Below are 26,147 nucleotides of genomic sequence, written 5' to 3' on the forward strand. Positions count from 1 at the left end.
TTTTTGAATGTAAACTTAATAATTCATCGGTTTTTTTTTTCTTATATAAACGTAATTTTTAATGCATATTAAAACTAAAGTCCATGTTGCTCACCTCTACTAATGATTCACCAGTTTCATTAGACCGCCTTGGGACTTGTGTGACCTGGTCGCAGAAAATAAACATCGGCTCTTCCGGTCCGATCCCCGATTCGTAGATGGGACAGGACCGGGAATCGATTACCCCCACTGATGGGTGGTTCCTTGTGTAATATGCACCGACAGGCGGCGGGCTACGAAGGCAAAGATTTGGACTAGTTGTGCTGTCCCGGCACGTGAGGTTTTCGTCCATGGTGGAGATGAGTCGGCAGTTGGCGCCGATTCATCAACAAAGTGATTCTAGGATTCGAAGTCTTTCGTAGTGGATCGTGGCGGAGACTGTCTACGTAGCTGGTTATGAGATTCCATTGAAGGGTTATGTTGGCGAGAGACAGATGAACTCAAAGCCTTTAGAACATTACCGGAATGCACAACACAAGTAATTGCGAAATATCTTTGGTTGCTGTAGGTGTGAAAATGATAAAAATGTGGTCTTCGTCCTCTGGAGTATCGCTAGGTACTTGGATTTGATGGTTGAATGTGGAAACGAAGAAGGATTGAATGAGAAATGGCATGCGGTTACGAAATTGTTTGGGAATTTCTTGTCCATTCGTCACATTTAAAAGGTGTGCTAAAAAGTAGAAGGCGGTTCTAGAATGACAATTAGGGCGGGAATGATAATCATTATGTTTCTCTGTTTCTCTTCCAAATCTGTTTCTGGAACAGGTTTGGAACAGAAATCCGTTTGTTAATACAATTTCATTTTTCAATTTCTAGAACAAATTTTTTAGTCTTGAAATATTTCTAGAACATAAACAGAAATAAATAAAAAAAAATCTTCTCATTGTCTGTGCTCGGTTGCCTACCGCAGTCGGTCTCGAGTCGTCCATCGCCCGCCGTTCATCGGGCATGGACGGTTGGAAAAATATTCTCATTGTCGGTCCTCAGCCGTCCATCGCCCGCCATTCATCGGGAAACTGCATATTTTGCCTCTGTCGTTTTGACCTCCTTCACGAGAATCTACCTACTCTGTTTTTCTTTTCCTTTCTTTTCTTTTGCCGACCACTTCTCTGTTTTTTCTTTTTTCATTGAAGTCTTTTTTCATTTGTCTGCATAAAAATATTTTGGCGATAGTAACGAAAAAAAGACAAAATTCTTTGATGTAGTAAACTAGCAGAGTTGACTTATATTTTCTTGGAAATTTCTCTCTTTGACAAAACTTAATTCAAAATAAGTAAAATCTAAAAATAAAAAAGAAAACATAGTGCGTGTTTTTTTTTTTTTTTTGGTGTGAGGAACATAGTGCCCTCTAATATACATGAGGTACCCACAATATAAAATAGTTAAACATTTGAAATGCTGCATTTCAATCACGGCAACTGAAAATAGTGTGGACCAATATATTGTTCCTCTAGACAACTCTCCAAAGCTTCATCCTGGGAACTGAAAATGTGACCTACAAAATTATGTATAACCTCCATTTCTCACACGTGTTATTAGTGTCTGGGATCATATCAACATTAGTAGCTAAAGCATGGAAAATTCAGCAATTATTCTTAACGACCAAAAGACGAGATAGTGATATTACAAAGATTCATCCTCGTCATAACTAAAATGAAGATGATATTAAACATTTTAGAATAGGTTGGCAACATAATCAATTAAGAGATAAGGAATCACTGTGCACATTGGACAAAAATTTAAGGATCTTATTAAATCAATGGCTCAATGAGACGTCATGTCGACACATTCAAACAAAAGTTGAAGGACCGGCAGTTTCATTAAAAGATGAGTCTGGACAACAACTATACTTGTTTTCATATAAAAATGATGAAAGTATACCAGAGTTCTTCTCTGCCAGGTCAACAAGACACTCAAGTAAACGATTTTTTAAAATTATGGCACTTAAGTGAACGTTTTGAAAGTTATGGCACTCAAGTGAACGTCGTACAAAAGCTATGACACTTCTAGTGTACTTTTCCCGAAAAAATCAGAGCACTTAAAAGAAATTTATAACGACCAGCCTTCAGTAAACAATCATCAACAATTACCGCTGCTAACAGAAGTGTGGTATTCGGATCATCCACCGGCCTTCGAGTTAACGGGCCAGGATTCATGAAAGATACGCTTCTGATTTCATGGCGTATGGCTTCCAACTTCCAACTGGGCTATCGTGTCCTGTAGCTCCTTGTGCACCTGATTGTCCAATTGAAGTTGTAAGCGGAGAGAAAACCATCCTAGCCTAAGCAACAGCCCAACTACTCGACTAATGACAATCCGACATCTTCCAAATTGGTGTTTATTTTTTCAGCAACGTAGCTATTTTTCACAAGTTCCAGTTCATGTGCTCGATACCAAACTGAACGCCTCAAAACTCTGCCGTCCACTGCTCACATCAACAGATTGCCACTCCATTCCGAATCTTCATCACCGCTTGGATTGACAAATCTCCACCTTATCAAACCTCCCAATGACTATATACAATCGAACCGCAATCTAATGAACCGTTAAATTGATACAAAATTTCGCCGGAACGTGTGGCGGAGACAATGGTATGGACGAGGAAAAGGAACAACCTGACGGGCCCTTAGGGCCGGTCGGAAGGATTGTATTGATACAAATGCAAAAACTTTAGAACTTTTTTAATAATTTTCCTTGTATTCGTGCTATGATCTTTATCAACTTTCCAATGGTGTTTCATTGTGAAGCGGGATTATCATAAAAACGGATTCTCATTCTACATGTGGGCACAAGTTGAAACTTTCTGTAAAGGACAGTTATTGAGTCATTGCGAAGATCATGGTGCAAGATAGACTCATCCTAATCAACCATAATCTATCATTGTGCCAAAGATGGGTCATAAATGGAAAACTCATATGTAATAAGTTAATAACAAACCAAATGGAAAATAAAGAAACATTGACCGCGGTTAATGAAATTAGTGCTTTGTATATTTAAGAGGGTCGATAACCAAAACAAGAGACAACCGCGATCATCCTCTTATCTTATAAAGCCCAACAAAATCACTCCAATCCCAGTTAGCCCAGCAAATTGCACCTAATCCTACCACTTAATATTTGCCACCCCATGAAACTTCTTCACTTGCTAAGGGAAGCATCTCTTCCAAATCTGACCTTCACTTCTTCCAAAACTATGACCTTGCCTTTGTTCTTTCCAGGCTTCGGAACACCAACAACGTTAGCTTCAACCTTTGACATCTCTGTCTTCACGGCCCCTCCTTCTTTGGAGTACCATGGGTTCGGTCTATTGCGTCGCACGGCATGCCGGTCATTTGCGTTGCACATCATGAGGTTGATAACTTCGGCGTCGTGCATGATTTGGAGGGCAAATTTGAGGCTTACGCCATTGAGGCTTCACGAAAGTCAAGTGGCAATGTATCTACGTGGTCCTGTTTGGGTTCAAAAGAACAGCCATGTTAATAGTCTCACATTGGGCGACAGATAAAAATTTGGGAAAACTAAACTAGGATACGTCAAAACCGAATTGTTGACTTTTGTCATGGTCCGAAGTTGGGATATTTTTACTCAGAAGGTAAACTATATTTGAGAGTAGCGGACAAACTTGGCAAAGAAAAAATTTAAGGACGAAAGAGATATCCATGAATAACTTCCATATCGATTCAAATAATACAATCTGGTCACCATAAAAAAGAAAAATTTACAATCAAGACCCAACCCTATTGCTTCTTCTCTTTCTATTAAAATCCAATAAATCATTGGATAGTCAACTAAATCACAGAGAGGCTTCTCGATTCCCCACATATAGGTGAGGACAACCTTGAACCGGGGTGAGCAACCGGACTCATTTTCATTTGTCCTTCAATTTCTTTACCACCATATCACAAATTGGTTCTCAAAATGCTGCTGGCAGCTTTTCAAAATTTTGCCGTACGAAGAACTTACCTGACAAACGTCATCGCGGCCTATTCCGAGCCCCCACAAGGTGGTTGACTATTTCGCGGTTAAGTTCGCTGAACAAAGAATAAAACGAGAAACGAAATGTTAAAACCACTCTGTAACAGCAAGAGATGGTCTCCAAAGCGGAAGAAAGAAGACCTACCTCAAATATCGACAATTACTCCCATGTTCACAACAATGGCGGTCGGGCAACAGGTCGCAATGGACGACATGGCAACATCCTAAATCCATATTTGAGGTGTCAGCCAAACACTCCAACAACCCGCAATCGTGAATCCACATCCTCTTTAAAGATTCCAAGTGGTTTACACCTTCCAGGCTTCTTAGCTTCGGACAAATTTTTACTTGGAGCTTCTCTAGCTTTCTCAATTTCGATAGATCCGACATCCATTCAATCGAACTACAATTGACGACCATGAGGGAGGAAAGGGATCCCAATTCCTCAAGGCCGCGAATCGCGACTTGCAGCTTGCGTCCAAACAGAAATACCTCTTGCAGATTCTTCATATGCGACAGATCAAGTATTTCTGGGAGGAACTCACACATATCCAAAGTTAAAGATGGCAATCTTCTCATTTCCAACTGAAACAGTGCGTCCAGTCTTCCAAACGAGCATTTCCCCAAGTATAGTTTCTCCAACTCCGGACCAAATCTACCGGAGAATTCCAGAATCGAACAGCTATAGAATTCCAAGGTTGACAATTTTACCAAATTGGAAAAATCTAGCGGTTGTACGATCGCCAGATTTACAAGTTTTAACTCTCTTAAACTAGACGGAAGCTGGGGGAGGAGTCGCACATTTGGGGAGGCCAATGCTAGTGCTTTCAGCTGAGATAGGGTACCGATGCTAGTAGGAAGAGAACTGAAACTCTCCAGATAAATAGCAGCCTCCCATGTCGGACAAGTCAAACTAGGGGGAAGCTCCGGCAACTGTTTAATATCAGATCTGGCTAGCTTAAGTTCTTGGAGATTAGAGAGGCGATTCACCGTCGTGGGTAATCTAGATATTTTTGTCCATGACAAGTCTAGGATTCTCAAACAAGACAATCTCTCAATTTCTGCAGGTATTTCCCCAGTCAAGTTCTGACATCTTCCGGCGTCTAACACTACAAGCTTATCCAACTGCGCGATTGCACCTGGTAATTTTGTTATCCCTTGTGAGTTGCCGATCCCGAGTATTGTTAGTTGCTTCGGATTGCCGATTGAATCGGGTAGGTGACTAATACTTGTCCCCGACAAATCCAACTCGATCAATGATTGTAACTTCCCAATCGAGTTCGGAAGTTCCTTTATATTCCAACAAGACCGTAATATCAACTTCTCCAAAGACACCAACGTGGATAAATCCGGTGTTCTCGTTAATCGGTGGCAGTAGCCGAGATCTAGTACTTTTAGTTTACTTGCCACCTGCAAAACAATTTCATAAAACATTTATTGATAAACGACCTACAAAAAATAATGTAAAGAAATGATTTACGAATACAAGGAGTGGGACTCATATCATACTCTAATCCAATCAATCCTTTCCTCTGAAATATTGCTCCATGAAAGGTCAAGAACGGCTAAATTAGTCGGATGAAAGTTTTTCGCCTCAAACTCAAGAGAGAAATCACGGCAAGAAAGCCATGTCAAACTGGGGAAAAGACGATTGACGTCTCCAGCAAGGGACACACATCCTCCTTGAAAGAACCTCAGCTTCTGTAGATTAGCAAGCTCGTCACCTGTTACTGTTAGAATGCCTTTACGACGTCCAAGTGACAGTGCCTTAATTTTGGTACTCCCCTGACGATGGAAACACCAAGAAGTCCACAAAAGTGAAGGTCAAAATAGAACAAGTGCAAGAATAGTCTACCACAATCCCTAGGAAAATAAATTACTACTCCCTTTTTATACCTCTTTACCCTTTAGAATGCTCCGGGTTTCTTTAGGATTCCATACTCTGCTGCGTTTGCTGGGATCTTCGCAATTCTCTTGACGAATGATTTCCCTTCCAAGGTCCCGTACTTGGTCATGCATCCAAAAAGTATCATCGTCTTTGATTTTTATCAAGGACATGAGACAGAGGACCTTAATGGTAACGTGTGGGTGGTATCCACAGGCATCCCACATGTAGAAAGGGCATGTCTTATAGTCATCAATAAAAAAACAAGCTATATCCAAAAACACTTGCTTTTGTTTATCTTCCAACTTATCGTAAGATATCATCAATGTACTTTGGACTTCTTTGGGAGGAGCTTCTTTTAACTTCTTCAATGTGGCTTTCCAGAATTCTTCCGACTCATTGTTAAGGGATGAACCCGTAACTTCAAGGGCTAAAGGAAGCCTTCCCAAAGTGGAGACAATCTCATTTGAAAGGGAGAAAAATTGATCTCGAGGAGAGTCTCTTCTAAAGGCATGCTTACTGAAAAGCTTAAGAGCATCATCAAACTCCATTTCATGTACTTCGTAAGAAGTAACTTTTGAAGACTTTTCTACGGGGCCTTCACTGCTTGCTTCTCCCTCAATCCTTAGGATACTTTGATCCCTAGTAGTTATGATAATCCTACTTCCCATACAGAACCAATCGCCTTTTTCTGCTAGACTTTTAAGTTGCTCTTTCCCATCCACGTCATCCAGAACAATGAGAACTTTTTTACTGCCAAGAACTCTCTTGATCATGTTGATCCCCTCATTGACGTCATGAATTCGCTCAACGAAAGAACGAGAATCAAGAAACTCGGACAGCAATTGTTTCTGCAAATATACCATACCGTGGCGTTGTGATGACTCTCGGATGTTTGAAAGAAAATTGCGGTCTTTGAAGTCAGAAGACAGTTGGTTGAAGACGCACTTAGCAAGTGTTGTTTTGCCAATCCCGCCCATTCTGTGGATTATGAGAAATTGTACGTTGTCAGATCCCACATCCAACATTTTGATAAGAGCTTTTACACGATCATAAACTCCAACTAGATTTTCACTCACAATCTTTTTATTTCCAGCATTCAGCTTATCCAACACAGTTTCAATCACAGAGTTTCTCAAATCTGCTTGGCTGCAACAAAGTAACAACCACGTTAAGAATGTATTTCATATTGCAAAACTACTCCCCAGGAGACTCAATTGCCCATACAGTTTGCAGAGATTACACGAAATAGTCTAGCCGTTTATAAGTAACCGTTTCATTCTAATGTTCCTTGAATGGAGAGGATAGGAAATCTACAGAGGACAATAGAAAAGTTTTAAGACATTTACCCTTCATCTCTTTTCCAGTTCCATCCCTTGACCTTGTCCACCTCAATAAGAGCCTTTTTCCATGATTCAACTTCAGTGCAAAACTTCTTCTGGTGCTTCAAAAGTGCTTTGCTGTATAAGTTTGTTTTGAGTTTGACATCGTCAGGCTCCACATCCAAGAAAATCGGCAAGATCTCTTTATTCCCGTTCGATTTGGAGGTGCACTCAACCATGTGTGCGAGCTCTCGGAGGCACCAGTGACTCCAAGCATAATTCTTGGAGAAGACGGGGATGTAGATCTTAGAGTTCTCGATTGCTTGTAGAAGTTCATCGGCGATCCTTTTACCAACGTGGAGGGATTCACTGTCTCTAAAGACGAGGATCCCGGCATTATGCATGCCATCGTAAAGAAAATCGGTGAATTCATGGCGGGTGTCCACTCCTCGAAAACTTAGAAAAACCTCATAGGAAGGTCCTGATGATGCCCTCGAATCCGTCTCTTTTGCTAGCATATTGCGCTTCTTCGAGGTCCGGCGGAGACGGATGCAGAGGCATATGAGGAGAGCGATGGAGAGCGCGGAGAGGCTGAGGATTCCGATGAGGACAGACAGCTTGAGGCTGGGGAAGGGAGTGTTGGAGGTGAGCCCGTGAGGTAGAAAGCCGTCGAGAGGTCGGTGTTCGCCGGGCACCGCCATGTTTCCAGCGGAGAGAAGAGCGACTCGGTCGAAAAGCCTTAAGGGAGTACGTGAAAGGGTGAGAATTGAAGAATGAGGGAGCTCTGCGCAGGGAGAGTGAAAGGATGTTCTATGTCGTTGTTGATCTTAAATTCCAAGTTAAGAATTTAAAAAGGAGGTAATGAGAGGAGGTCATGAATACTCAAAGTTCCAAGGGAAAGCAAGTCAAAGTCTTCCACCATCTCCCTTGCTTCGCTGCATTTTCCAAATTTTGTTCTTCCAACCAAAGAAAGGGATGAGGCAAAAGCCGACAAAATCTACGTAAAATAAAAAGGGGGAAAGGAAAAAAAAGGACTGCTGTGGGCAAGTCAAAGTCTTCCACCATCTCGCTTGCATAGCTTTTCTTTTTCTTTTTTCTTTTTTTTTAAATCCAGTCTTGCAATGCAAAATATTGTATGAGATTAAATTGTAAGTGATGCAACAAAAAAGAAAAACCAATCACAATATATTATCGAAACTTGTGTTTTAGAGCGGGATTCAATATCAGACTTGAATAGTTTCTCTCAATTATTTTAAGAAAGCTTGACAATGCTATTTGAATTAGGTATACATCAAACTCTTCACTGAATAGTAAATATCAACTTAAAATCCTAGCTATGCTCCTTTCCTATCATGGTTTTGTTAGTACATAAACAAACAAGATGGAAGTGAGTATTGTCATGATACTATGCATGATGAACTTAATTTGTTGATAATGCGGATCCGACATCTTAACTATGGGTGATCGAGAAATATTTGACGTATGACTCTGCCAGGTCTCAAAACGTTTTTCACGGTACAAAAAATTTCAAAGAGAGATCATTAGACATGGTGTCTTCTTGCTCCGAAGGATGATGAACCACATGTGCTTGTTATATACGAAAATCTTGGGGTAGTTGCGTCTCTTTAATGAGGCCATTTACTCCTTCAACCATCACCTCTGTGGGTTTGGTAGCTCATTAACACGAGATTGTACGAGAATTGCCCCACCTTGCAGACTTTTAAGGATATTAATCGGATCACGTGGCCACCCAAATCAATGTGAGGGACATTTTGCGTCCATCCATATTTTTGTGCCCGCTAGATGAAAGTCTCTCACCGCTCGCATTTTGTGTCCAGCTTGATGAGGACAGAATTCATGACTGAGGTTTTCGTCCAGCTTTCCCAGATAAATAATTGCGTATCGTACAAAGACTAACGAAACAAGGCGACAAAAGATCACAACTTTCTCAACACTCAGGCCTTCGGCCAAAACAGAGTCGATATTTAGATTAGATTCAAGGTGTTCATGCTAGAAATTCATCTTAAATTGATGCTATTCTTTAATAGCAGCGCAATCTATCTTCTTCACTGGCAACTTCTTTGCAAGGTGTTGAACAGCATGCTTCGAATTATTTTGGTCAACTCGAATCAAAAGGATTTGATTGCACAAATAGCACATTTAACAACCACGTCGAAGAGCAATGTAAGTTCGAGAATATTTGTACACTTTTTTCATGGTCCAAATAATTTTCAAAGAGAGATGATTACGCATGATGTCATCATAACAATCAGAAGAGGAAATGAGACTTCACCTCATCGGATCACTTGGTCAACTCGGCGGCACGGTGTGCTCGCAGTTGCCCGCAAGTTATATTGATATTATAAATATCAACTAAAGCTTAGATAAAAATCATTGTCCTTTGTATATCAAATGATGCGTTCTTACTAAATGATTTTTAATTCTTTCACGTGCTCAATTAAATCACTTGCTGGATTTACATATGTCTCATGTACTTTAGCGAAACTCAACAGACAAATGCTCTACATTTAACTATTAGATGAGTGCTGCATAGTATATGCTATTTAACACCGACACGCGTGTGTGAACAATCACGAGCAAGAGGGCTCTTTAGCAAAAATGATCAATATCCCACGTCAAATGTGACAAATTCGTACCCCGTTTTAGGGTATGTAGTTAACAATTTAAGAAAACAGGGACAAGGGCGGCAATTTAAACATGCAAAATTTTGGAAATTGGAGAATTTGTGTTCATGGTTCCTAAAAATCGAACAAATCCACAGTATAATCTATCGATGGTAGAACGTGGAAAAATCCTTAATTTCTGGAAACATTTTTAAAGTGCACCTAATATCAATATTCATAAGAGAAAAACGGTTAATAATATGTCCTCGGTATGTAAGAAAGCCATAATAAAGCTCTCTTAAATGAAGCTCGATGTGTATGTATTGCGCGGAACAAACGATCGAACAATAAAATAAATCGGACACTAGATGTACGTGGTTCGGTCGTAGAGACCTACGTCCATAGGAAGAGCAGCAACGAATTTCACTATAAATCAAGCGATACACGGAGATTACAAACCACACTTGAGTTGCTCAAACACTCTCAGTATTTTCCAAGCTCCAATTACATCCAAGAACGCACATAGTGTTTAGCCCTCAATTCCTAACGAAATAATCTCTCAATCTCGCAAATGAATTAACACAAATCTTAGACTCGCAAGATTTGATCAGCTTTGACACTTGAATATTTGATGTAATTTCACGGAATAAATCCCACGAGCAAGCACTCGACAAACGGCGCTTCAAGTTCCTCTTCGTTGGATCAACAACCGGCGCTTCAAGACTTCATGCAATCTACAATGGCCAAGTTCACGAATGATAAATATACCTCCAAGAAGGGACGTTCGTTGGCCGACTCAACATGGACTAGGATTAGGAAATCCATGTACACGGTCAACATCCAAAACTTGGACTTTCTCCTTTCTTTTTTTTTTTGGTAAGGTAAGTATGTATAGACTTATCAAACTGCTAGGTAACAAAAGAGGCCGGACACAAAGACCTTGACCCAATTAGGACATAAGTTGTCCTAGGGGGGTCAAAGGTGATGCGGCGCAAAATATGTACATGGACTAGAGCTGAAAATCACAAAGGCCAAACATTCGGCCAAAAGACAAGCAAAACGGGCAAGAAACCAAAGGACTACCCGGCCAAAACAGTAGGCAACCCGGTACAAAAAGGACTAAGTAGCTAAGACCGAACCTCAAAGATGGTGGTGGAGAAGCCCCAGCTTTGCTGCAATCGCCAGTTGAGGGGGAGGTCGGCAATGCTTCCTAGAGAAGTAGCTTTGTCCCTAACGACCTTAATAAGGTGCTTGGTCATACCCGGTACAAAAAGAGGCTTACCACGGAATAATATGTCGTTCCTCGCCGTCCATATAATGTGGAGAAGGACCGCAAGAGAAAATCTGGAGATCCGATGGGCAAATGACTTTCTCCTTTCTTGCACGCAACCTTTTTCAAGAAAGCAAATCTTATCTTCTCTTTTTTTCTTCTTTATTTCTCTCATTGTCGTCATCTTCGAGGAGTCCACTGTGAACAAATATCCATATAATTCGATCAAAGTCAAAGATTGCACTTTCCCCTTTTCTCTTTCTTTCATGTGAACACATATCCACCGGCGAATACATGCGCCAATCTTTTTTTTCGTTCTTTCACGTGCTAGAGCATCCACACAATACATCGTCGGATTTCATTCGAGCTCAAAACTCGAGACATAATTTCAACAGCACGTACTTAGCTCAACAATTCAATTGTTAGAATAACTAAATACTAAATCCCCTCTCTTTCTCTCTTCCTCTGGACCACGTGGCCACTCAAACCAAAGTGGAGGATATTTAGGAATTGTGAGGACAGAATTCATCACTTGGTAATTGGACCACCTGGCCAACGCAAATCACAAGTGACGGATATTCACAAAAATGATGAGGACAGGACTTTTTATCACGGGAACATGGTGCTCCTGTCCAACTTTTCCAGGATCAGTAATTGCTATTGACCAAGAATTTTCATTTTTTTTTTACAAAGGTTTGGAAAGAGATTAACATTTCCTTTCCTAAGTTACGATTCGTAAACATTAAAATAAGATCATTTATTAATTACTCTAGCTATATTATAATAGATTACAAGCCAAATTTATTGGGCGTCGTGGGTTCATGTGAAGCTTCTATTAGTTAGTTAGGCTCTTTTTGCAAGACATTTATTCCACTTGGATCATTTGAATGCTCGGTGTGATCGTTTCCTTTAAATCATTTAAAGTATAATAACAATAATAAAAGGCTTGAAAGTCAGTAATACAAACCAATTTCTGACGCACCAAAGGTTTTTGCTTTTTTTTTTCTTTAGAATAGATAAGAATATTTTGAGGCATTCCTTTTTTAGTGCGCATTTAACGTGAATTTTTTTTTATCCAATCTAACATTTGTGATAAAAAGAAGTATTCAACGATTCTTGAAAGAGGAGGTCACGTATCAATTGCCAATGGTTGGCCCCGGTTTAATAGAGTCATACGTGAGAGAGAGAATATGTAGTGCACATCTAAAGCGGAAATTAAGAGAATCTCATACTAAAAATGTGGAGTGGGAATAATTGGAGCAATCAATAAAGCCTTATTAACTTAAAAAACTTTCAAAAAGAGGTGCATGTTTAGTAGGATGAAAGATAGTCAACCAGAAAGAGTGTATCATGTGCGCCGGCCAAAATTAGATGGCATGATGACATCCAGCATTGTAAATTTCTATTATTTCTTCCATATTAACTGGATAAGTCAAGATCTTGCTATCGGTCGTTTTAATAAAATGGGCATGCTTCATAAGATTAAGCAGAAGCGAAAGCCTCTAGACTTAGCTAGCTTCTCCTAGGAACTCTTGGTCCTTCGGCTTTAAAGTATCCAATGAGATCTTTGGATTGAACATTCGACGGGATTTCTTCTACCTCACACGAAAAGACAAAAGGCAAATAGAAACCAATGTAACTTGATAGGACTAGCCGATATCTCCCCAATTAGCATGATTTCAAGTGTAATTTCAAGTCCTGATTACTTAATTTCAAAACGTCATGATACCACAGAGGGCCACATTGGTTACATAGCAATAAAATTTTGGTTTTATAGCAAGAACAATTAATAGTCATGCATTTGGTTTTCACACGATGTAAAATGAAGGCTTGAATAGAAAAATGGCACGCGGGGTACGAAATTGTTTAGGAAATTCTCGTCCATTAGTCTCGCTCAGAAGGTGCGTCGAAAAAATAGAACGCCTTCTATGAGCCACTCTAGAAGCTTCCTAGAAGTTTCCCTTGGTCAATCAATGGGTTCTCGTCATGAAAGTTTCTATGTCCCATACATTTAACGACAAATTCAAACTGAGAGCCAAAGCCTTCAAGATAGAGGATACAAAGCGAAATCGGGATACAAAACGAAGATGATTTTTGAGCTTTTCTTTATTTTAATCATATAATTGAATGATTTTTAAAAAAATCCAATCATTCTTTGCATCTGCATCAAGTACAACTCTTGATGGAATCATCATCAGCCGTCCGATGCGAATACCTGCTTCCAAGGCAAACCTCGTCATACAATCAGCGGGGCCCAGGAAAAAGCATATTAAACGAGGTGGGTGTCACCATCATTCAGAAATGTGGAAGGCAAAAGCCAAAATGTCTTCCGCCATCTTTGCTTTTGGTTAATTGCAAAGGAAAAAAAAAGAAAAAAAAAAAAGATGAAGGCAAAAGCCGACAAGACGATGTAGAACAGTTGGCGTATAATTTTTTGAAAAAATGCGATCGCCAGAAATTAGGACGAACCCATCGCGAATGTGCACTTGGGGTTGGCGAGTTCAGAATGCACTCAAATTTAATCGGCTGCATGGAAATGGGTTGCTGTTCAATACTCATTTGTATACAGTGATCGACGTCGTATTTTCGCATTTTGGATTCGTTTAGATGGGTTTTTAGGCATTTTTCAATTTTAGGTAACTTTGCGAGATATCTGATTGCAATATTTAATTTGATTTCTGTTTTGATTTGGTTCTCATTATATTATTTTATGATATTTTTAATTCCCTAAAGGAGTTCTCTCTAGATAAAAGACGTCCATCTTATGTAATGTTCTCGATTCATTCTATCAAATTTCAGTCAACTCTTTGAAAAAGCGTTTCAAATATTGCTTCCCTGCGTCACAAGACCAACTCGAAAGGAAAAGGGGAAAAAGGAGGAAAAGACTTGGGAGCAAAAAGCAGTGAAAATCAATCACAATATAACAATTGTATCGAAACTTTTATTTCACAGTGGAACTCAGCATTAAGTTGCACATCTTTTTTTTAGGCCTAGCATCCTAAAAAAAACTTAATCTAGTGTCAATTCTATTGTGATTTTTTTTTGTCCCATAAAAAAAACTCAACTTTAGATTTAATTACAATTCTACCCTGAACTTAGGCCCAGTCTTAAGTCTACTCTAACCTTTTTTTCTTTTTTCTCGTAGAAAAACTCCAGCTTTAAATTCAGTTTCAATTTTTTAGTTAATTGCTCCCATTAATCCTCCATCCAAAATCGTCATTAGTGATCTTATATGGAATTTTCACGTTATTGCTATAGTTTTCCAACAAAATTCAAATCCAAGAAAACGTTTTTTAGAGATAAAGTTTCATATGAGCCCAAACCTCTTATTGGATCTGAAATTCGGGTAAAAACTAGAGCAATTAGTGTTGGCTTTCTTCAATTGCTCTTATTTTTAGGAGAGTCTTCCTTTCATCTCGCAGGGAGAACTTCGATTTTGCACTTAGTCTTCAATATCTCGTGCTCAAGAGTGTTCCATTTCTCGGGGCTCGGGACGCTCAAACAACTCATGCTTGGGAGCTTTTCATCTCTTGGTTGGAATTTTGGACAGAAGGTTAATAGGACATATTTGTGACTAAAGTAAAGGTTGATAATTTTTCATGAGATTGAGAAACTTTTAGAGAAAAATTGAGACTGGATTATCAAATTGGGACATAATCTAAAATTGCGGAATTTTACATGGGACAAAAAAAAAACGTTTACGGTAGAGCTAGAACTGAATATAAAATTGATGATTTTTTGTGGGACAAAATATTTTTGTTAGGGTAGAGTAGGGAAGCTGTTTTTCTTAAGTGTTTTAAAAAATCTAGATGTCCGATAATAGTATTTAAATTCAGTATACATCAAATTCTTTAATTTGTCTATTGACATTAAACAGGTCATATTGATCTGATGGCCGCAGTGAAAATGTTAATGTCCCATAATTCTCAAGGACTCATGAGTCAACAACAAACATGTTGTCGCCGCAGTGAAGCGCAACATCAAATTGGTGGTTCGTGGGATATTTCTCTTTACGTGGCATGCTCATGCTAGTATCTACGTTTTGAAGGAAAAAAGGTCAACATCTATCATGATGCCCCCAAAGACAAAGGAAGGGAGGGAGAACAATTAGTTCAAACACGTAAGTTATGTGGTGCATGTTACGTTTGAACTCAAAAAAAAAAAAAAAAAAAAAAAATATATATATATATATATATATATCTTATATGATGGTGAGATTTTGTGAAATCATCGCTAATTGTTTTAGAAATTTAAATGATTAGATAAACGTGTGATTTTATATTCGAATATTATAACGATATTCCTTACGCATATGCTTCAAGTTGGCCTGCGCCTAAAATGTGAAAATATTTATTTGGGAGGCGGATATAAACCTGGAACATTTAAATTAGGACTTTTTGCTTTGATACCCTGTGAAATTTTGCAAGACATATTGCTAACTATTCTAAAAGCTTAAGCTGTTAAATGAAGATATGATTTAATATTTATATATTCCAACAATGACAAACAACTCTTTTTTCTCTTACCTTCTTTCCCGTAAGTCCGGTTTTATATTATTCATCTTACTTTCTAAAGTGTTAATTTCTAGGCTAAGGATCATCTCTTTCTACATAGTTCAGAAAATAAAAGTCGATGATAACACTATTGTTCCTATCGCTATTCCATAGCAGTAAGTGAGATGTTCACCTTATATATGGTTTGGATGGCATTTACATATTCGTCTCAATTTTTAGAAGCATGTAAATGCTAATAATTTAGATTATCATTCAGATGAAATGTGCTGATAATTTGAATTGCTACGCAAAAGGAAAGGGGAAAAAAGAAGACTGGCGATGGAAAGCAAGTCGAAGTCTTCCACTATCTTGCTTTAGCTTAGTTGCATTGCAAGACTATACTAACCGTTGTTTTTCGTGAAAATATTGTATAAACTTAAAATTGTTAACTGATGCGACAACAAAAAGTCCAATTAAAGTATATCATCGTATCAAAACTTGCGTTTTATAGTGAAATTCATTCTCTGGGGTGTTTTAAGAAATCTAAATGTCTGACAATGTTATTTAAAATCGGTATACATCAAACTCGTCACTTTGTCTATTGACTCTAAATGACATACGTGGTAATGTTACTTTTCTATAAATTATACTTTTTCCCCTTCAAATTGATAAGAACGGGTCGATACAGGTCATTATCCATGAATGTGAACACAGGAATATACTACACGTAACGCTAGTCTCATAAAGGGCTTGAGGCTAGTTGAAATTGATATGTGGAAGCCATATGTTGCTTGGAATATACATCAGCATAGCCAAGATCGGCCACCTAATAAAGTTCGTCAAATTTCCGTTTTTGTCCTAATTCGGAAAATCCGTTTTCTTCTCCTCTACTTGCTCTGCTTATGTTGATCATGAGTTTCTTGAGGTTTACATTATATCCTTCATTTTATGGTCCAAATTTAATGCCGCACATACATTAGATTTACGGAATAATTCCTCCGTGGCACGAGAGTTCTATTAAAAGGAGTAACATGGAAAGGTAGCTAGATTTTGCCTCCTGCTGAGGATCAATATTGTCATTTTCTGGTTTAACAAATAAATGGATCGACCCAACCATGGGTGGCTCAGTTGGTTAGGGCGCACTTGGGATTGTGTGGTTAGACGCACTAGTCCCAAGTTCGATTCCCCAGCTGAGCACTTGTGATTTAAGTGAGGGGCCATGGTGGTGGGTTACTATGCTAGTCTCTCTCGAGGAATAGTTGAGGTGCGCGTAAGTTGGCCCGGACACCTCGGTTATCAAAAAATAAATAAATGGACCATTAGACTAATATGAAAAATTCTGATTTTGTTTGTCAACGATTTTCGATCAAAATTGGCTGGAATGACTTAATTGACAAATTGTTCATAGTTGAAAACTCGAATGGCCAAATTGAAAGGTTTGGGACTAAATTAGCATAAGTCCAATAAATTTAGGACTTTTTTTGCATAATTTTTCCATTTTTGACATTTACAGCAATGCTTATATTTAGACAAAAATTATCTAAAAGATTAAACTATCCTCAATTGTGGGAATGTGTTCTATGAGCCGGTCACATGATGTGTCCTAATCGATCAATCCTCATTACCCATGCAATATGGATGTCCATCACTATTGAGTGGTACAACTATCACTTGAAATGCCTTCTCTCTCTCTCGTCTTTGCCAATGGCTTGACTCGAAAATATGGGCGTGGATGCTTGAGTATTTCTGGCATCTATCGACAATAGTTTGATGTCAAGTTTGATACCAGCCGTCGACAATATGGGCGTGGATGCTTGAGAATTTCTGGCATCTATCGACAATAGTTTGATGTCAAGTTTGATACCAGCCGTTGTCGACGCAGAGAGAGAGAGAGAGAGAGAGAGAGAGAGAGAGAGAGAGAGAGAGAGAGAGAGAGAGAGAGAGGTGTTTATTAGTTGAAAGATTTAAGGCGATGACTAATAAAGCTGGCCATCACGAAGCAATTACAACCACGTTTCGAGCTTGCTGTTAATGAAATTCAGGTGTAAAAATACGAGACGTGGAAAGTGCCTAAAGATTCCATGTTGGAGCTATGTTGGATTCCCGACGCTTGAGCTCCACCGATGGCGAGATCGAGACCTGGTTGGTTGTTCCTGCAAAATCCAAATTCTCAATTGATAAAATAAAACTGTAATTCCTCAATTGATCAAGCAACTGTAATTTATTACTATGTTGTTGTGAGTTTTTCAATTTTACATCTTGTCCTCTCCTTTTCTTTGTTCTTTGTGTTTCTCTCCTTTCCTTGGTATCTTAACGAGAAAAAATTGAAAGGTGGAAATTATTCGACAGTGAAAGGCTATTGGCACCAGAACACATGAGTTCTAATTGGAGAACCAATCATGGTCCTTGGTTGACTCCAGTTCCTTTTCACACACAAACACACTCGCCAACCAAAAAGAAACAGAAAACGAACGACAAACATTAGCAGCATTTAGTAACTTTTCATTTCAATTTATACAAAGTGGCCAACTTATTTGCTGTGCATCTGCATCATAATCTAATCTACTTTGCACGGGCTGATTGGGAAATCATCTCAAAAAGGACCAGGATGTGATGCTTTTCACATGGGAAGTTCAGTGAATACATGGGAAAAAGAAAAACAATTCCATCATGCATAGGGAATACATGGGCCGTTATTACCATGTCCTTGCAAGCCTATCCGTTATTCAAAGTAAACTATGCTAAGCTATACTAAATGAAATAGACTACAACCTATGTTTAAGCAAGCTTAAGAATCATCCAATTAACATCTAAATCAGACCAAGACCCCCCAAATATCACAATCGTCTCTTACCAGCAATTTATTGCATGCGTTATCACCACTTCGCCCGTGCAATTAATTACAAGAGACGTCCAAAATTACTAGGCAATCAACTGTATATTAGCACTTCATTGTGGGCAATTGACATAAGGTTCATTGCCCATGTATATACCCACTTTTGGCTCGAAAGATGTGTGGGTGAGAATATCTAGCTGACCAATGCATAGCAGCAACGTATCGTGACATATAAATTGGTTAAACACAGAAAATGATGGTCATCATGTATCAATGTGACTAATTAAGATATGAAGTAAATGAGCGAAGAACAAATTGACGTCACAAATAGAGTTCTTCTCCGCTCGGGCATAAGGAAAGCAAGATTCAGACACGCTCCAACAAGTCCAAATTTCATTCACGGAAAAAGTGTAGGGTGTTAAAACCCGAATCGAAATCATACAACGTAAGCGCGCCTATATAAGGTCAGCAAATTGAGTAGGAGAAGGCTCTCAAGCAAGTGAAATAACATGAACCAACCAAAAGCAAATGCAAAATTATCATAGGAGACTTGGCCTAGAATCAACTAGACTTGTCGAATGGGTGAGTCGGGTTGGATTTGGATCGGGTCCTAAATGGTTCGACCCAAATTGACACATTAACCCGTTTATGATCTATTTATATGTAGTGCAAATTTCCTGACTCATATCCGACCCGTTTCATACTCAATCTGATCCATATTACTAAAGCACTTCTATATTTAATCCAATCTAAAATTATTTATTTCTTATAATTTTTTAACAAATATATGTTGCTAATTGTGGACTATTTTTTTAATTTATAAAAATCTGAATTTTTCGTTATTTTTAGAAAAGTACAATTTTTTTATTTCTTTTTTAAAATGAATATTTTTATCCGAATTTTTCTTTGTTTTTATTTCTTTTTCTTCTTTTTCTTGTTACTTTTCTTCTTTTTCTTCTCTTTTCCTTCTACCTCCTTCCTTAGCCATTGCCGTGCCTCAGCAACCAGCCACCAGCGCAACCGATCCTGATGAGCTCAAGCTTGCCCGATGCCAATCTAGATGAGCTCAATTCTTGACAAGATCCAGGCAAGGATGAGCTCGCCGAGCTCGATTCTCGGCAAAATCTAGGCGAGGACGAGCTCGATTCCCGACAATGATCAGGCAAGCACAAACTCATCGATGGCCGTCACCGGCTAGTAGAGGTAGGATCAAAAAGAAAAAAGAAGAAAAGAAAGAAAAAAAGAATAATATAATAATATAATAATAAAATAACAAAAATTCAAATTTTAAAATATTCAGAAAATCTATCTATGAATCACTTAAGATAGTTATATTAATGAACCCATTTACTATCCGTAAGGTAACCATTTAAGATCCATTTAAAATTCATGTAAAACCCATTAAGTTATTAAGTGACTTATTTATGACCCATATAAGCTTGTTAAGCAATCTATTTATGACTCACTCCCTTAAATGTGGATTAATATATGAGTCCTTGACCCATTTTGACACCTCTAGAATCAACATATCGGTACATGTGCATATAATGAGTGTATCAGTAATGCTAATGCAATGCGCTGAACAATTCGGTTCAATCATACATTCGCCGTTTACACCGAGAACTATGACACTTTCCTATGAACACACAGACAAGAATCAAAAGATGCCAAAATGATATGCGAGCATATTCAGAAACTCCATGTTGCGCAATAGAATGAACATGATCAGTACGGGGCTTCAGCATTTATTACGTAACAACGGAATCAATTTAAGCACATCTAAACCGGATCAGTTCAGAAATGAGAGTACAAATACAGAAATCAATTTGGATTGGTAAGAACTCGGCAGGAAACACATTAGGATCGATTCAATTTCATACGTGATGCTCTCGGCCAACATTACGTAATCGAACACGCATGGATCTAGATCAGAAATTCTATCAAACAAATGAAATGTATCTCGGCCACCATGATTTTTTTATTTTGAACATCCTTCAAAATAGGCATATATGACAAAATTCGATCAACAATTTAGTAGGGAAGGGAATTTTCCGCCAAGGCCTGAATCGAAAAACACACTGACCTAGCTCAGGCATTTCATCAAACAAGTGATAAACTATGTGGCAGGGGAGCTTAGGATGTGAAGGCAAAGCGATGACTCACATCCGGATTTTTACAGAGGCAACGCAGTAAGTTCAAATAATTAATAGACCCTCCATCGCAGCTAGCTTTCACCCAGGCAGTAGATAGAGCTCTCGGCCTCTGCTTCATATCTAAAATAACGAGAAAACAGAGCATACGTTTCCTAATTGAAGGAGACTGATTACCTGTGGGTGCAACGAAATGAAAAGTCCGAAGAATGCAGACGCTACACAAGAACATGCTGGACGGAAACTCTAGGATTACAACAAGGTGGTATCCGCCCAATGACGAGGTCATTGTTCGGAGCTTCTCAACGTACTACTCTTTGTCTCCTTCATCTCCAAATGGGCTTTCAATCTCCATGGGTCGCACTTGATACCACTATTTGTCATGGGAAAACCTTCTGCACACCATCCGGATTCAATTTCAAAGAAAACAAAAACAAAACCGAAAAACAAGAGGACCACACTAAGCCCAACAATCAAACTTGTTCCGACTCCCTTACACATCGTACTTACTTGCCAGACTTCATCAGGCCGGGTTCAGCATCACTGGCTCAAAAATACCCAGTGTGGTCGCGTTCGGCAAGCGCTGAATCTCTGTTATTGTGACATCTGCAATAACTGTTCCGGTCCCGGTCGGCCAACCGCTCGCAACGTTCGACTGTGGAACATTCTAAATCCAGATTTGAGGTGTTGGCCAAACTCTCCAACGACCTGCAATCGTGAATCCATAGCTTCCGCAAAGATTTCAAGTGGTTTATATCTTCCAAGCTTCTTAGCTTTGGACATTCTCCAACCCTGAGCTTCCTTAGCTTTCTCAATTTCCATAAGTCTGACAACCTTCCCAAGGAGTTGCATTCCACGACAGATAGGGAGCAAAGGGATCCCAAATCTTCAAGGCCGCGAATCTCGACCAACCACTTGCATCCAAGCAAATGTACCTCTTGCAGATTCTTCATGGACGACAGATCAAGTACTTTTGAGGTCAACGCACACCTACGCATCTCTAAATGTCTCAAACTTTCCATTCTCAACTGAAACGGGGCATCCAGCATTCTTTTTTGGGGCTTCAGCCTATTGGCACGAAATCTACCCGGCATCCAACAACTGTCTACTCGCAACATCAACAAGTTCTCCATTCTGGAAAAATCGAATGATTGTCCAATCGATAGATTTCCAAGTTCTAACTCTCTTAAACTAGAAGGGAGCCAGGGGAGGAAATACGTGGTTTTGGGGGACGATGATAGTTTTTCCAGCAGAGAAAGGAGAATGATGGTAGTGTGAAGAGCAGTGACACTCCCCAGCACAAATTGCACGCCTTCGAAGAACTTGACAGTATCAGTGGTCCATCTTACACAAGTCAAACTTGGGGGAAGCTCCGGCAATTGTTTAAGCTCAGGACATGCTTCTAGGTTAAGTATTTGGAGACTAGAGAGGCGACTCACCGTGGAGGGTAATCCAGATATACATGTGTATGACAAGTCTAGGATCCTCAAACGGGATAGAAGTCCAATTTCTTCGGGGATTTTGCCGGTCAAGTTCCAGCAATAATTAGCGTATAACTCTTCAAGCTTCTCCACCAGCCCAATCATACTGGGTAATTTTGTTATGCTACTTATGTGGCTCATTCTAAGTACTTTCAGTTGCTTTAGATTGCCAATTGAATCGGGTAGGTGACCCAAACATGTAAATGACAAATCCAACTCGACCAATGATTGTAAGTTCCCAACTGTGTCCGGAAGTTCCTTCATCATCCTACACTTAGATATATTCAACCGCCGAAGTTTCACCAGCCCTCCAATTGAGTATGGCAACTTGCTAATTTGCCTATGAGATACATCGAAGGTCAACAATGACTTCAAATTACCAAATGTCTCTGGAAGTTTAAACATACGTGGCGAACAAGGCATGAGAATTTCTATCAAAGCTTCTAGATATCCAAGTTCTTCGGGCAACTCTCGAAGAGACTCACATCCATTCAAGTTCAAAGTAGTGAGGAGCTTTAATTTACCAATGGATGGGTCGATTTCATTTAAGTTGTGACAGCCTTCAAGAATCAATCTCTCCAAGGACTCCCACGCAGAAAAATTAGGTGTTTTCCTTAAGTATTTGCGATTCTTGAGATCTAGTATTTTGAGCTTGCTCGCCACCTGCCAAACAATTTGATAATTTATATACATTAACAAACAATCTATCCAGAAAAAAAGCAGAAGAAATGATACAACATATGCAAGTAGTGATACTCGTAGCATACTTTGATTTGGTTCCAGCCAAGCCATTCCTCAGAAATACCGCTACATGAAAGGTTTAGAATGACTAAATTAGTCGGACGAAAGTTTGTTGCCACAAACTCGAAAGGGCAAAACCGCCAAGAAAGCCATGTTAAACTGGGGAGAAGGTTATTGAAGTCTCCGACAAGGAACGCCCCATTCGTTTCAAAGAACCTCAGCTTTTGCAAATTAGTAACTTCTTCATGCGTTACAATGTCTCCACGATTTCCTGTTGACAGTGCTTCTATTTTCCTACTTCCCCGACAATAAACGCCAAGAAGTCCACTTGTGACGGTCCAAAGGAAACAATTTCAAGTGCTAATACGGATTATATTTTTCCTTTTACAAGAATAGTCTACAACAATTCACATGAAAATAAATTATTGTTCCCTTTTTTTACCTCTTTTCGCTTTAGAATTCGCAGGGCCTCCCGATGATTCCAAACTCTGCTACACTCGAAGGGATATTTGGAATTCTCTTGACGGACGATTGCCCTTCCGAGGTCTCGCACTTGGTCATGCATCCAAAAAGTATTGTCATCTTTGATTTTTATCAAGGACATGAGAGAGAGGACTTCAATGGCATTGTGTGGGCAGTATTCACAGTCATCCCACATGTAGAAAGGGTAGGTTTTGTCCTTACCAACAAAAAAACAAGCTATATCAAGAAATATTTGCCTTTGTGCATCATCTAGCCTTTCATAAGTTATCTTTAATGTTTTTTGGATTTCCATGGGAGGAGCTTTTTCTAGCTTCTTCAAAGTGTCTGCCCAAAATGCTTCGGATTTACTGGAAAGGGATGAACCGGTAACTTCAAGAGCTAAAGGGAGCTTTCCCAGAGTAGAGACCATGTCTCCTGAAAGGAAGATATAATTCTCTGGTGGTGAGTCTCTTCTAAAGGCATGCCTACTAAAAATTTTAAGAGCATGATCAAATTTCATTTCCTCTACTTCGTAAGTGGAAACATTTGCAGGCTTTGTTGCAAGGCCTTCACTTGTTGCTTCTCCCTCGATCATTAGGACACTTTGGTCCCTAGTAGTTATGATAATCCTACTACCATAACCGAACCAGTTACCTTTTCCTGCTAGACTTTTGAGTTGCTTTTTCTCATCTACATCGTCAAGAACAATGAGAACTTTTCTATTGCAAAGTAGTCTCTTAATCATGTTGATCCCATCGTCCACGTCATGAATTTGGTTGACACAACCAGAGTCAAGGAACTTGGATAACAACTTTTCTTGCAAATATACCAAACCGTGTCGTTCTGATGACTCTCGAACATCCGAAAGAAAATTGCAACATTGGAAGTGAGAAGACAGTTGGTTGAAGACAACCTTTGCAAGTGTTTGTTTTTCCAATCCCGCCCATTCCGTAGATTCCGAGAAACTGGACACCATTTGATTCCACATCCAACAATTTGATTATAGCTTCTACATGATCATCAACTCCAACTAGATCTTCAGTCACATTCTTTTTATATCTGGCATTCAGCTTGGCCAATACAGTTTGAATTACAGACCGTAACAGATGTACTTGGCTGCCATAACGCAACAACCATGTTAAAGATAAATTTATATTGCTAAACTACACCCTACGTGACCCAATTTTCATTGCAATTAGTAGAAATTACGTAAAATAATCTAGATGCCAAAAATACCGAGATTTTCCCAATCTACCTCCGCTCCCCCAATTTTAGTCACCATCACCGTCGGCCTCCACCACTGCAATAACTCCATTGACCGAAGGAGTGGCCACGATAGAGCTGACATGGGCCATTACCTGTGGCCAACAGCAGGAGTGGCCACGACCACAATTTACACTACATAGGATTGGTGAGATGAATAGACTATATTTTCACCAGCTATATCGCAATTAAACTGAATAGGTAAAAAGTCTAGGATATTTACCTTTCACCTTTCTTCCAATTCCATCCCTTTTTCTCACCCACCTCATTGAGAGCGTTTTCCCATGACTCTACTTCAGCGGCGAACTTTTCCTGGTGCTTTGAAAGGGCTTCTCTATATAAGTTTGTTCTGAGGTTGACATCAAGAGGTTCCACCTTCAAGAAAATAGGCAGAATCTCTTTTTCCTCATTTGATCTCGAGGTGCACTCGACCATGTGTGCGAGCTCCCGGAGGCACCACCGGCTTGAAGCATATTTCCTGGAAAATATGGGGATGTAGATCTTGGACTGTTCTATTGCTTGTAGAAGCTCATCACCGATTTTATTACCAACGTGGAGGGATTCAGAGTCCCTAAAGACATGGATCCCGGCATCAACCATGCCATGGTAAAGAAAATCGGTGAATTCATGGCGGGTGTCCGATCCTCGGAAATTGAGAAAAACCTCGTATGGAGGTCCGACGGATGCCCGTGAATTCGTCCCTCTCTCCATTGTAGGATCTGAGGAAAGCTTGCTTTGGGTGTGCTTGGATGTGAGCGTGGGCTCTCAATATACTAAGCTCTGGAGATGAGAAAAATGAAGCCAGTTGCGCTAAAAACTGGGAAAGCGGTTTTTATGGAGATGGCCTGCCTAGTTCAGGCGACTGGCCATATATTGATATAAGGCTGAAAATATTTTTTTCAAAAGCATCATCTCAGCACAGCATCAGGAGGCTGAGAATCGTGGTTTGCCTCAGAAATCGGTCGCGTTCCGGCTCAATTCGAAGGGGTAATGGCATCCTTGGGAGGATTTGACTGTAGGGTTACGTCTGAGTGAAAGCGAGATTGGAGGTGAGGGGAATTTGGGTGGGGTTACGTGTGATTGAAGGAGAGATTTGGGGAAAATATTTTAGGAAATTTTCTTTCCAAATAACGGGAAATATATATATTTTTTTCATGTTTCAGCCAAACTTCAAAAAAAAAAAGTCATATTTTTTGCAAAAAAAAAATGGAGCTTTGAAGTGCTCTCATTTTTCAAATAATATCGTGAAATGAACTTTGTTTCAGATAAATACTTCAAGTGGCTTTTTTATTTCAAAGAAAATTGATCGAAGGACATTTTCGTTATTTATTTTTTAAAATTTTTATTTTTTATTTTTTATTTATTTTTTTTCCTCTCTCCTCTCCCCCAACCATTGTTGAGCCACAAACAGAGATCATGGCCCAGGCAAGGCCAGGGTTGCGTTCGCCGGATCTGGCAAGGGTCGCCCGACGCCGGCCCGGGCGAGGGCGAGCGTTGCCCTTGGCCGACACTAACCCAGGCGAGAGCGACCCTCGACCTCACCAGCCGTATCACGAAGAGCGTGATAACATCAAATTGGAGAGCTGCAAGCTAAGGAAGAAAGAGCA

The 26,147-nt window shown here is 39.5% G+C and overlaps 3 protein-coding genes across 3 annotated transcripts in view; all 3 read right to left on the reverse strand.

Moving 5' to 3' along the window:
- LOC125315378 (disease resistance protein RPV1-like) overlaps positions 1 to 23,112 on the reverse strand; it is a 30,449-nt gene extending 7,337 nt beyond the window's left edge. Inside the window, exon 1 of the mRNA XM_048280004.1 lies at positions 21,104 to 23,112. Coding sequence (XP_048135961.1) covers positions 21,142 to 22,866 — 1,725 coding nt within the window. The 5' untranslated portion in view covers positions 22,867 to 23,112 and the 3' untranslated portion in view covers positions 21,104 to 21,141. The remainder of the gene's footprint in view (positions 1 to 21,103) is intronic.
- LOC115727853 (disease resistance protein L6-like) lies at positions 3,177 to 7,939 on the reverse strand. The gene is made up of 5 exons (XM_048280673.1): positions 7,248 to 7,939; positions 5,910 to 7,047; positions 5,523 to 5,798; positions 4,159 to 5,423; positions 3,177 to 3,450 (listed from the first exon to the last, which is right to left on the reverse strand). The coding sequence occupies exons 1-5, from the start codon at positions 7,919 to 7,921 to the stop codon at positions 3,177 to 3,179; spliced, it is 3,627 nt and encodes a 1,208-aa protein (XP_048136630.1). The 5' UTR covers positions 7,922 to 7,939.
- Positions 23,113 to 23,262: 150 nt separating the features above from the next.
- On the reverse strand, positions 23,263 to 25,327 carry LOC115727849 (disease resistance protein L6-like). The gene is made up of 2 exons (XM_048280006.1): positions 24,764 to 25,327; positions 23,263 to 24,393 (listed from the first exon to the last, which is right to left on the reverse strand). The coding sequence occupies exons 1-2, from the start codon at positions 25,249 to 25,251 to the stop codon at positions 24,069 to 24,071; spliced, it is 813 nt and encodes a 270-aa protein (XP_048135963.1). The 5' UTR covers positions 25,252 to 25,327; the 3' UTR covers positions 23,263 to 24,068.
- Positions 25,328 to 26,147: the final 820 nt, after the last annotated feature.

This window comes from Rhodamnia argentea, chromosome 6, assembly GCF_020921035.1.
Source record: "Rhodamnia argentea isolate NSW1041297 chromosome 6, ASM2092103v1, whole genome shotgun sequence".
Taxonomy (NCBI): Eukaryota; Viridiplantae; Streptophyta; class Magnoliopsida; order Myrtales; family Myrtaceae; genus Rhodamnia; species Rhodamnia argentea.